General features: G+C 51.3%; 1 protein-coding gene across 5 annotated transcripts in view; it reads right to left on the bottom strand.

Annotated features, from left to right (window-relative positions):
- JARID2 (jumonji and AT-rich interaction domain containing 2) overlaps positions 1–13487 on the bottom strand; it is a 229289-nt gene that overhangs the window by 28581 nt on the left and 187221 nt on the right. For all 5 annotated transcript variants that reach the window (XM_081294272.1, XM_081294274.1, XM_081294273.1 and 2 more), the window contains one exon: positions 6738–6973. In XM_081294272.1, coding sequence (XP_081150398.1) covers positions 6738–6973 — 236 coding nt within the window. The remainder of the gene's footprint in view (positions 1–6737; positions 6974–13487) is intronic.

Raw genomic sequence — 13487 nt, forward strand, 5'->3', positions numbered from 1 at the left:
GGAGCAGCAGAAGCAGAGGGAAAGCAGCATCAGTCCCTGCACCCAGACACGGACCAGCCCACCACGAAGGACCACGGGTGACAGCACAGAGCCTGCCACCTTTACTAAGAAGGGACATGGGTACACCAGCGAGCTGAGGCAGAACACACTCAAAATCCTCAGTGACACCGACATTCAGCTCAGGATTTTATGCTGCACAAAAACGTGCAGCTTGGCCCAGGCTGGAGCTCTTTCTGGGCCCTGGGTGTGATTTCCTGCTCAGGAGGCTCTTTATGGACCTCTGGTGTTCATGAGGACCTTCCACACACCTCAAAATCACCCACGCTGGGTATATAAGGGTCAATAGCACCAAGATCCTGCCTACTGGGGAAACTTTGAAGCATACAAATGCACTTCCCTGTTCCAAAAAAGCTGTTTGCCACACTCTGCTGCACACAACAGCACGCATGGCCACAGAATTTAAAACTATGTGGCTAAAAACAGAACAGACCTGAAGTGGCAGGGAAAGAGCAGCAACACTGGTGGGCTTGGTCTGGACACACAGCAGAGCCAGAGGTGTGGCTAGAAACCCCAACAGCCACCTGCCTGGCTGTCACCATCTTTGAGAACGGCCTGATAATGGGCCTGGAGGACCAGGGTGGGTGCCGAGCTCCCTGGAGACAGCACACACCCAGCCCTCTTGTGCACACACAGTTCCTAGTTCCTCACCCTTGACGGGCTCCCACGACCCGTTCTAAGTAAACTGGGTGAACAGAGGCACCTCTCAGTGTTGCCGTCCGGGTGGCTCCTGTACAGAGGACCAGGAAGTGGGTGCCGGACTCCCTTCAAAGAGCAGGGTCCAGAGCAGGGCTGTGCTAGGCTTGCAGGTTTTGGACAGACCTCTGCACCACGAAACCTTGTTACCACACTGAAGGGGACAGCCCTCTTCCTCTACAGCCAGAGTTTAAAATTGAGGACAGCAGGGTTTCAGAACCACTGCCATCTCCAAAACGAGGCAGCCTAAAAACCACACAGCAACTGTCACACAGCAGAAACCACAGACCACTTTTCACCCAGGAGCACCGAAAGGAAGGGCCAGGGCCTGGAAGCCTGTACATTCTGGCTGGGAAGCCACTAGGTACAGGCACAGCTCCCTGATAGCTCAGTGTCCCCAAAGCAGCTACCTCCCCAAAGCAGCTACCTCCTTCAAAACATCGTAGAAATTTAAAGAACAGAAGAAGGAAAGAAGCAAGTGAGCCCCAAGGGCAGAGACCCCCACACCCTTGGCCCAGCCCTCTGCACACCACTGTTCATCTGCAGGGACAGCTCAGCATCCCTCAGATTTGACCTCAAAGCCAGGCCAAGGCCCTTGGGCCCATCTACTCTGGTTTGGGGGCCACCTGGGCTTCTGGCCAGCTACATTTCAGGGAAGTAAGGTCTTGAGGTGATGGGATATGTCACTACGGCAGCAGCAGCATGGCATCTAACTGACACACCTCCATAAAACTACTACATTGTATAGGGCTGGGGCTCAGTGGCAGAGTGCTTGCCTAGCATGTGAGAGGCACCAGGTTCCATCCTTAGTACCGCATAAAAGCAAATAAAGGCATTCTGTCTATCTACAACTACAAAACAATTAAAAAGCAAAAGAAAAATACTAGTTGTAGGCTGAGGCTGTGGCTCAGAGGTAGAGCACTTGTCTAGCACATGTGAGGCACTGGGTTTGATCCTCAGCACCACATAAAATAAAGGTATCATGTCATCTACAACTAAAAGTTGTGTTGTTTGAAGTATTGAGGATTTCAGTCTAACAAAATGGCCTTGTCATGGGACCAGCACATGAGGGAGGCCAGGGGCCGGGGCTGTGCATCCTATGGCAGCCGCTTCTACAACGAAATGCCCAGGAGAGACGTGTCTTCATGTCCTGGGCTTGAGTTTAGAGCAGGGTCTTCCAATGTGTTACAACAAGCCAGCAGCTTCCAGCCCCGGCTCTGGCAGGGGTCCTGGGCACCCACTCCCAGCCCAGCTCTGCAGAAAAGCAAGGTGTCTGCAGCTTGTTCTCCCTGACCTGCAATCATACACCGGTCACCTACATCTCAGAGGTGACCCCAGGCATGTAGCCAGGAAGGTGCCAGGTCAACAGGCAGCTGAGGGGTTTTCAAGCTAGATTCCACTGGCCTAGTCCCTGCCTCCTCCCAGAGAAATAACATTCTTCTTGCAGTAAGGCCGTCATGGGGAAGGCACTAAGCACTCCTTCTTGGCTCTCCCCCCCACCTCCTTTTCCTGTTGGTGGTACGGGGATCAACTCAACACTGCACATGCTAGGTGAGCGCTCTACTGCTGACCCACACTTCCAGATCTCTGTCCTTTTTTATTTTGACAGGGTCTTGCTAAAGCTGCCCAGGCTGGCCTCCAACTTTCAATCCTCCTGCCTCCACCAGCCTCCTGAGTTGCTGGGATTACAGATGCATGCCATCACATCCAGCTTGATTAATTTATTAGAAATTCCTTTTTCAAAACCATGCCCAGGCTACAGTGTGATCATGTGCTTCTTGAAAGAGTATAAAAAGCACTGTGCTTAACGCTTCACTCCACCTTACAACCCAGATGCAATGCTGAAAGTCAACTGAGCAGCCTGACTCGAGAAAGGAAAACCACACATTTCCAGAGAAGATGGAAACGCCTGTGATGTTTCTGATGAACCAAAAGAACCTTCCTCCTGGGTTCAGTCAGGGGCACTGTGGTCAAGCTCTGGATCACCACTAGAGGGAGCCCACGAGCCAGAGGCCTCTGCCATCCTTCCTTCAGGAGGACAGGCACTGCCTGGAGCTCTAGATAAGGGACAGCTGCAGGGTGAAGCAGTCCCCTTGGGCCCCAAGGCTAAAAACCAAAGAGGTTCCACCCTCAACAGAACTACGGTGCCCAGGCAGAGCAGTAAGAGGGGAAGAAAAGACTGCGGTAGTAGAGACCACAGCAGCCAGGCCACCAAGGGAAAGCCCAGGGTAGAGGACAGGGGCCTGGATGTCCTCACAACTCGGGGAACTTAACCAAATAAGAAATACACCTGCCAGAAACGTGCACTGCAAACTGCTGGCACAACCATGAGAAGGGGACGAAGACCTGGAACATGTTTTTATAACCAAGGCAACTTTCTGATTCCCTGCGTGTTCAAATAATATTTTCCAGAACTTATTCCCAATCCTATTTTCCTGAATTCATCTTCCAAAAGTTCTAGCCCAGACTCAGACAAAGCCAGGTCTTTTCTGCAACCCCTGCACATTGCCACATGAAATGCCTCCTGGTGGCTCAGCAGGGGTTATCGTCCCTCCGGCTGCCTCTGTGAGCCCAGCTTCCTTCTCTGTGTTACAGCCACGGGTGTCCATGTCCCCGCTCAGAGCACAGGCTTCCACTTGTGCAAACACCTTCCCACGACCGTCTTGGCACTAGGACGTCAGAACCTGCTCTGAGGAGGCGCTCTCAGGTGTGTCCATCCTCAACCGGTAGCTTCTGAAGCACTATTTCAGGAAAACAAAAGGTGTTAGCCAGCCAGCCACACGCACAGCTGGCTAAGGGCTGGGGTTGTGGCTCGCTGGCAGAGTGCTTGCCTGGCACACGTGAGGCAATGGGTATCTATCCTAGGCACCACATAAAAATAAAGCTACTCTGACCATCTACTAGAAAAAAATATTTAAAAAAAAACAAAAAGGTATCCCTAGGCGGGTGTGGTGGTGCACACCTGTAATCTCAGGAGGATGAGGTAGGAGGATCACAACTTTCGAGATCAGCCTCAGCAACTTTGAGAGACCCTAAGCAATTTACTGAGACCCCATCTCAAAATGGGCTGGGGATGTAGCTCAGTGGTTAAATGCCCTTGGGTTAAGTCCCTAGTACCAAAATAATAAAAACAAAATATCCCATCATCCCACCTACATAAATTCCCAAAATCAAATTTACCTTTTTCCCTTAGGCTGACATTTTTTTAAAAAGATCTAAAATTAAAGATGAGAGATGAAAGGTCAAGGTCTGGTCATTTGCATCACTCTGCTGTTATTGACCTTATTTCAGAGTACTTAACTAAGAGATCTGATGGTTTCAAAATTATCCTTTCATTTCTCAATGTCCCTGTGAAAGGAGTTGGCATGATTGGATCAAAATGAACAATGAGGCGCAGGAAGGTGAAACATCACATCTCAAGTCTCAGTCAAGGTCGGGTCACAATAACACTGGAACTAGGAGCCCTGGGTCATCCTGTCTGGGTTGATTAGACCCAGAGAGGGAGGGAGGGAGGGAGGAGTAGGGGGAGGGAGGGAGGGAGGAGTAGGGGGAGGGAGGGAGGGAGGAGTGGGGGCCACCAGGCCTCAGCAGGAGCACCACCTACAGAGGGCCTCCCCGACCAAGGGAGCCAGTCAAGGCTCCGGGGGCTTCTCCAGGGATGAGCCTGCCCTGGAAGGGGCACCCAGGACCCCTCCTCCACAGCCTGAAGCAGAAGAGGTCACCTGTGCATGCCAATGAAGCAGGCGACAAAGGCCATCCTGGGTGTGATGGTACTCCGTGCTCGCCTCTGGTTACAAAGAGAAACCCAGAACTACAGGGCGAGTGCTCAGAGCTGAAGACGGAAGACAGGCGGAATCCAGGCTACCAACCACACACAGGGACAGAGGAGGAAGGGGACACGCCTGTGCACAGCAGGGAGATCACGCTCTGGGAACTAAGGGTCGCCAATGCATCCCTTGCCAAGGCCCCCAGTCCTTCACCTCTGCCTCGTGAACAGGACTCTGGGCAGGGAGGGAAAAGGCCGATGCTCCACTGGACACAACGCCCGGGCTTACTGTGGCCCACTAGGCGCTCTGGTGGACTGGGAAGAATGTCTGATGCTGTTGCCTCCCAAAAAGCAGTCAGGCGCAGTGGCCCAATGCCTGTAATCCCAGAGCCTCGTGAGGCCAAAACAGGACGATCAGCCTTGACAACTCAGCAACACCCTGTCTCAAAACAACAAGGGCTACAGCTGTGGCTTAGTGGTAGGGTTCCCCTAGGCTCCATTCCCAGTACCCCCAAAAAGGGAGAGGAAAAACAAAAATCACAGTGGCACAGACAGAAGATGCTGCAAACCTACCCCATCTGGGGTTCTAGGGAATAGGACACACCGAGCTTCAGTGGTGTATCACCATCTCTTTTGGTCGCCTTTAATTCTGCTCTCTTCACAAGCAAAGAATCATCTGGAAGCGAGTTATACCCAGTTCCTGTCAGGCCACATGGTGAAGGTGGGGTGAAGGGGATCCAGAAACCAGGTGGGGTGCTCCCCTGCACCTCGCACTTCAGAGAACTGAACACATGGATTTGGGAGGCCAACTCTACCACTCTTGGCTGCTGTCCCTAGGAAAATAGCGAGGTTTATGTTTTGGAAATCACAGCCACTACTATTGGATGATACTATAAAATCATGCAACTTTTTAAAATTATTTGTACCAGGGATTGATCTCAGGGATGCTCTGCCACATTCCCAGCCCTTTTTATTTTTTATTTTGTGACAGATGCCTAGGGCCTTGCTAAGTTGCTGAGCCTGGCCTAGAACTTCTAATCCTCCCAACCCACTGAGATCACTGGAGTGTGCCACCCTGCCTGGCCTCACTTGCTTAATCTTAAATAGTATTACAAAATATTATGAAGCGGGTACCTATAGAGTACTGGGAACATAAAGGACGATTCTTGCTCCTAAGAAGTGGTGCTACGTGCATACCTACCTGCTTACATATGAACACACTCACACATTCCTATTCAGACAGAAATAATAACCAAGATTGGGGGAAAGAATACTCCAAAGAATTCTACTAGTTTCCAACCACAGTGACCATCTATCTCTTTTAGTCACTCTAGAATATTCCCATTCCGGAACTCTTTTCTGTCCCTTCCCCACCTTGTTCTGACTCAATCTTTTTGATTACAGGGTCTAGTTTATTCCAGGGAAAACTAATGCTAGAATCCCCAGCAAGGGCACCTCATCAAGGAGCCCAGCTTTGTGGCCTTTAACCCACACTGCAGGCAGCAACACCAGGGGTCATGGAATGCCACCGTGCCTCAGGGAAATGGCTTTATGCCCCTCCTAGCCATCTCCCAGGGCCCTCAGAAATCACTGTCCCGGGACACAAACATTTTCCTAACGGTAACAGTAGCTACTGCCTGGGCAGCTCAGGGCTGGCATCTACGGCGACTCTGCAGTGAGGGGCAAATGGGGGTTCTGAGCCTTGGGCAGCTGTACTCCACCGGCCCAGCCACAGAGACCCGAGCAGGACTCAATGCCTTGGGTTCAGCAGAAGCCACATGGCCACAGCCCAGCCCATGCAGGCCCCACAGACCCCTCACGGCTTCTGCTCAGGGAACGCCTGCGAGATGTTAGCCTGTTCTGTCAAACAGCAGAAAAGCAGACAAACCTTCCCCCAAGACCACCCCCGACCTGCTTCAAAGCCCAAGCCACTGCTCTCAGCCCACGGCAGCACATTCCCGGCTCCAGAGTCGCGCACCCACTGGGCACCCAGGGTGGGGAGGAAGATGGAGAATGGAGCTCATTTCCACCTCCTGGACCAGGAAATCCCAGGCCCCATCACAGGGGCTCCCGGGCAGAGCGCGACTCCAGGGTAAAGGGGCGCTCTGTACACTGCGCCCTCCCGGGGGCCTCTGGCGGGCGGTTTGCTCTTTACCTGGAGAGCGACATGGGGAGCTGGGCTCCAGCACACACGCGGGCACCCTGGGCAGGGTGTTACCTGCTTCCGTAAGTCCTGAGCCGGCCGATGTGGAGGGGGGTGGTGGCTGGCAGCGAGCCCCTTGGCCGAGGAAGCTGAGGCGGGGGCGGCCGCAGGCGGCGCAGGAGCCGGCTCCCTTCGGCCGTGGCTGTCCGCCCTGGAGTCGCTGTGCTTCTCCTTCCCGGGAGTGGCCTCCTTGCTTTTGTGTTTCTGAACAGGTTCCTTCTCCCGAGTGGACCTGCTGGAACCATTGAAAACTGGAAGAGGAAGGAGGAAGATGGCAGTCAGCACCTGGAGCAGAGGGCCACCACCCACCAGCTCTCTTCCCCAAACGTCAGGTGTCCAGACCTCCTCAAGAGGACATGCCTGACACAAGACCCCTCAACAAGACAGGAAACTAAAGAAAAACTCCAGATCGCGTCCAGGGATTGCTGGCTCTGGCTGAAAGGATGGGAAAATCCAGTCCTAAGACGACCCCGCCAAAACCGCAGCGCCCCTCAGCAGTCACGTCACACCTTTAAAGGACAGAAGGTAAACTGGAGAAAACAGCACAGATGTCCCTCGACCATAGTGGGGCTACGTCATGATAAGATGGACACACACCCCCAGCTGACCCACGACACTCCAGCTTAGCAGGCTGTTGGCCTCAGGGACACAGGGCTGAGCACGACCTGCGTCTCCTGAGAGGATCAAACCTCATGCTGTTACCCAGGGAAAAGAACCAGATTCTAATTCAATGAACAGTTTCTACTGAACACGTACTCCTCCCGTAACTTCCTAAAATGGAGACAGCAGAGCAAAACCTTAAAGCTGGGACCTTCCAAGAACATGACCGCCCTGATTGTCAACTTATACGACACCCGAAATAAAACAACGCATTTTCAGGTTTAAACTCACATACCCTTCAGCCACACCGGAACCCCACCCAGGTGGCGGGGGCTCAGCACTCACCGCGCATCAGGTGAGGCCTTGCACCCGAGAACACACTGAGCAGCAGGACAGCACAGAGGGAGAAGGCCAGCTCCCTGCCAGGCCCTGCTCCCAGTCCGGCCTCCCCAGGCAGCTTCCTGCGTGCCGTGGATCCTGCCCCCGGGAGAGGACCCTGATGTGGCCCAGCAGGTTTTTCTTTCCATCTCCTGCTAGGACTGGCAAATCCAAAGAGAGTCCCAGGTCCAGCCCTTCCCTGCATGCTTCTCTGGAACCACTGCTGGCCCTCCTCTCCAGGCAGCCTGGCCAGGGCTCCTCTCCTTGGGCTGCTCTAGGTGGAGCAGTGCAAGGCCGGCGCAGCAAGCTCTTCAGCTGCCCTGCCCCTGAAATCCGTCAAGGGAGCCTTAAAGGGTCAGGTGTCCACTGGCCCATCTAGCACCCAAGTGACTGAAGGCCTCCCGCTCCATCCAGGGCCTGTGGGGCTTCAGGGACAATGTGCTACCTGAGCAGCAGGAGGCACAGAAAGACTCCCTGAGGGAAGAGCTTCTGCTTGCTTGGAAAGGCAGCAGTGAACTCTTCCTCCTTCTAGCGGCCCACAGGCGCCGGACACCACGGGCCCTCTCCCCTTTAAGGGTCACTTCTCACACCACCATCTACACCCCGTCTCCTCCAATGCTTGCTCTTGCACCAGTCTGAAAACAGTCTTTAAATTCCATTTCTGCCTTAAAGGGTGCAAATATTTTCTTCATTGGTCCTTTGCTTCTTTACTGGGATACTAAATCTGCTTAAAAATTTTTTTTTAAATACTTTTAAGGTTCACATATTATGGTAAACCCAATAATTATTAAAGATTTCCCAAAATGCAATGCAATTGCTCAAACAAAATAGTTTCTTTTGGGTAATAATGAAAGTGGCAGACAGACCCCAGGACAGCAGATTGACCCCAGGAAGACACTCCAGGAAACCTGTTTCTTCTTCACCAAGGGTGTTGCTAACCAATCTGCTGAAGTTCTTTGCTTTTATGCTTAAAGTCCATAGATTAACTGAAGTCCCAGATTAACTAAAAAATAATCTACAAGAATTTTATACATTTGGAGCATATGACATGATGTTTTAGGGGATGTGTGCGCATACATCTAAAAAATGAACTAATTAAATCAAACTAATACTTTGCACGCTTATTTTGTGACAGATCAAACAACTCTAGGGTACTTGAATTAACTACAGTCACCGACAGATCTCCCGAAAGCAATCCTGTCGAATTTTGACCAACATCTCTCCATCCCCAGCCCTTTAGCCAAGAGGCAAAATATCTAAATTTTCCTTTTGATTATTTTCTGACTCAGCTGCTTGACTCTTGAGCCCAATGGCACTATTCTGGGTGTAGTCTGCAACACAGACCTACAGTTTCCATATCTACCTGGGTGTGAATCTTGATCCAATTTTTAACCAGTGATTAAAAATTCAGAACAGGCTTTCAGCACCAGAGTCAAGACCAGGCTCAGCGACACGTGGGCACGCTCCTCTGGTGCACGGGGTGCTCTGGACAGCCTGCCACAGAAAGTGGAGCAGTGCGCACGGCTGCACTCCTCTCTCCTAGTAAGTCACAGCCGTTGTCAGAAACCATCAATCATGCCCAAGCTGGCAGCATCTGTGCCTGCTCAAGACAAATTAAAAGCAACATCCGTACGAATTCATACTTCAGTGTGATTAAAAATCAAACAAGTACACGACCCAGGCCATTCCGGACTGCTCACCGATTTCCTAAAGCAGTGATACCGATCCTTTGAGAATAGCACACAACAGAACGTGGTTTTTATCTCAAATATTCTGAACATCTGTTTTTTTCATTCCCACTAGAGACATACGTTGTTTCACGTTGCTATTAATTGCTAGTTCCAAAGCTATCCCACCCCCAAGGTTTAAAAAATATATTCTGTGAACCCCCTCCAAACCATTGGGAAGGTTACCAGGTACTCAAGTTACTGATGCTCAGTTTTCTCATCTGTGGAATGGGGAAACCACAGCACACGTCTGGGGTTCAGCAGGTATGCACCACGTGGGAGACCCTGGGGGTTAAAAGGGGTCCCCGCAGGTTACTGCACTATCACATTACGATCAGCTCTTTTTTCTCCTATCCCTCCCCCATTTAGATAGAGTATGGCCTGAGCAAGATCCATCACACCCTCCCGCTGTTAGGGTCACCAAGCCTGCCACACAGACCATATGCCGCAAGTCCCCAACTCCGCTGCCAGGCCCTCAGTGGGATCTGGAAAAGGCCCAGCAGAGCCACCACTTGGCCCCAGCTGCAAGACCATGCCCATTCCCTGCTGTGGTAGTGAACTTTTTGCTGCTGTGACTAAAAGGACACAACCAGCACAACTGTAGAGGACGACGAGATTATTTGGGGGCTCCCGGTTTCAGGGTCTTAGTCCACAGACAGGGACTAAGACCCACCAGGGAAACTAAGACCTTAGGTACTGATATCTCCACTCCTCGGGGCTCAAGGTGAGGCTGAACATCATGGTGGAGGAGTGTGGCAGAGGGAAGTAGCTCACGCGAGGATCAGAAACAGAGTGTGTGTCTCTCTCTTCTCCAGATACAAAACATGTGCCCCAAAGGCACTCTCCCAATGACCCATCCCCTCTGGCCGCACCCCTCCTGCCTTTAGTTACCACTCAACTAACCCCCTAATTCACTGACAGAGTTAAGGCTCTCTCAACCCCAAACTCTCTTCTGAACCTTCTTGCATCGTCTCACACCCGAGCTTTGGGAAGCCACCTTACATCCAAACCATAAAACCTGCCCAAGAAAAAAACAAATCACAAACACCCCACACACACCACCATCAGGATCAGGAGCATGTGGTCAGATCAAGAGCTCTCAAATAGGGTTGCAGACACCTGGGGGTGTGAAAGACTTGCAGGAGACCCACCAGGGAACCTAAGACCTTAGGTACTGACGTCACTAGGTTGACACCCGCACTGACAATGCAGAACAAAAGGGAGGTGAGCCAAGCCGAAATGCAAAGGAAAACCACAAGGAGGCCTGTGGATGGGGCTCAGTGGTAGGGCGCTTGCCTAGCATGTGTGAGGCACTGGGTTGGATTCTCAGCACCGCATGTAAAGAAGCAAAATAAAGATCCCTTGACAACTAAAAACATTTAGAAAAAAATAAAAATAAACACAAGGAGCTCACACCACTAAGATGGGTTAATTATCAAAGAAGGGTCATTCCAGGTTTGAGAAGACGTGGAAGAACTGCAATCTTCTTGCACTGCTGCTCCCTGCTAATTTTCCCCGAAAGGCCATCTGTGTTAGCATATCATAGGATTGTGTCATTTTCAAATGAATATTTTAAAATGTCTTCAGTTTCAGTTTTAATATGCTAAATATTTTTTAAATCATTTTTAAGATTGCAAAGGGGTCCTGAGACCAAATACCTAAAGCCACCATGCTAGATAGACCTGGCTTCCCACTTTCCGGCCTCTTACATCATCTGGGGCTCAGATTCTGTGGCAAAGGTCACTTCTAACTACTGGACGTCGGTCTAGTTACCTGCACAAACCTTGTTGACCAACATGTAAATTGGAGATAACAGCTGTATCCATCTCTCTCAGATCTCAAGAAAACCATAAGGAGGCACAGGCCTGGGCCTGGGGGTGCCGTCAGTTTGCTCCCCGCATTATTCCTGAGTGTCAGGAGCTGCACGCTCCCTCCCAAGCAGATCATGGAGGGCAGCCAGTTCTGAACTGTGAGCAGCTGCTCCATCAGCACTATCTGCGCCTGAAGAGAGACTCCGGACCCTCTGTCCACTGCACTGCCTGGGAGGACTCTCCACCCCCACACCAGGCTCCTCCCGAGGAGGCTCTGAGGAGCTGGGTCCTACTAGGCGAGCTGAGGAAGGCCACATGCTGCTCTGGGACTGCCCGGGTGGGTGCTGCTGAAGAGTATTTTGATAAGATAGCCTGGAAAGGGGCAGGGAGGATTTTTAAATATGCAAAACTTAAAAGCCAAGTCAAACTAACTTTGATTTGCAAACAAAGAGATGGTTTTCAAATGAATTTGCTTTCTGTAACCATCTTGTGATTTTATAGCAGCAATCTACCCAATAGCAAACACAGCCAAAAAGTCAAATCATGTGTTAAATGGGAAGGAAGCGGGGGAGGGAGGAGTGGGCACAGGCGATAGAGCCCCAGACAAGGTATATTTTGTACTCAACAGCTCATTAATTTTAAGTGTCGTGGGAACCTGCCAGTTTTGCCCCTCCAAGTAATTATCTTTTGTCTTAATTTGTAAGATTTTCAAGAAAGGGAGAGAAGGGGTAGAGGACTCCCACTCTCAAAAAAGAAAATCACTCTCACAGGGGAGACTAAAGCCTGTGAACAGGAGACAGAAAGACTTCAATGTACAGAAGTTCTCCACACACTGTCCCCAATTAACAGGAATAATTGGACTAGCTTCAGCATTCATCACAGCGAGCCACATTAGGAACGGTATTGTACTCAGATACAAACAGCTTTACGTTAATGAACAGGGACAGATATATTGATTTGTATACACATACTCTGAAAAGTTAAATGGCCTATAGACAAGTGTTTTCACACCATAGCAAGCAAAATCTTTAAACCTAAAGCTGGTATTGTGATTGAGGGTCCCTTCGTCCCTGAGAACATAAGATTTGCTCCCAATGAGGAATGGCAAAAGAAGTCACTTCAGAAGCATCTTTGCGCGCCTTTAAAAGGTGGGCAGCGACACTTGCCGCCGGTCCTCGGCCAGGCTGGCATGCAGCTCTGCTCAGGCACCGGGACCTGGAAAGGCTGCCCAGGTGAGCCCCCCCCCCCCCCCGCCACCTCTGGAAAGGGTCTCTGAAGCCCTGCTCGGCTAGAGACCTCAACATCTGGCTCCCCAACACATCTGCCAGCAGTCCTCTCAGGGACAAACCAGCTGCCTCTCACCCCCACAACCGGGGAAGTGTTTCACATCAAATTTACCAAATGTTTTGGGTCCGTCAAGAGAAAGGAGTTATTATGATTCTTTTAAAAGCTCCTGCTGTGGGGCTGGGGTTGTGGGGCTGGGGTAGCGTGCTCTCCTAGCATGCATGAGGCACTGGGTTCGAAACTCAGAACCACATAAGTGTAAAATAAAGATACTGTGTCCACCTAAAACTAAATAAATATTTTTAAAAAATAAAAGCTCTTGCTGTGATCGCAAAGACCCACATGGGTGGGGGTTCCTTTCAGGAAGAGCCCACAGAGCTCCTCCCACACCCTCAGGCCTCTGTCCTGCCGATTACCTCTAATAAAGCAAGGCTTGAGGCCAGCAGGGGAGGCAGCCCGAGCAGCCCCCTTCCCCAAAGGGGCAACAGGGAGCTGGGGAAGCACATGTTGGAGGGAGAATGAAGGACAAGAAGGAAAGACTCCAAGACCGGCCTGAAGAAACTCCCCAGGGAAGTGACGTTCTCCTGGTGCTGACTCCTGGGCCAAAAGAGGCATGTGGGCAGTGCAGGCACCTACAGAAAGGAGCCACAGCGTGGCTGACGCCTGCCAGGCGTGTGACAGAGGAAATGTCAGCCACCACAGGGTCCCATCTCCAGCAAGACAGGCTCCACCCCTGGCTGGCAGGGTGGCCTGTTACTGTATGGAAACCACACTTGGTCCCTGGTTCAACTTGAAGTCACTATTGTCTGAAAACAATGGAACGTCTGCCAACCTGAGCCAGCAGCACCCACGTGCAAAACCTCCTGGAAGCTCCACTACCCTCCCAGCTAGGAAGCAGCTCACTCACAGGGAGCCAGCGTCAAGCAGAATCCACCAGACTGGACCCACGGCAGCCTCCAGCACCC

This window comes from Spermophilus citellus, assembly GCF_964194105.1.
Source record: "Spermophilus citellus genome assembly, chromosome: 5".
Taxonomy (NCBI): domain Eukaryota; kingdom Metazoa; phylum Chordata; class Mammalia; order Rodentia; family Sciuridae; genus Spermophilus; species Spermophilus citellus.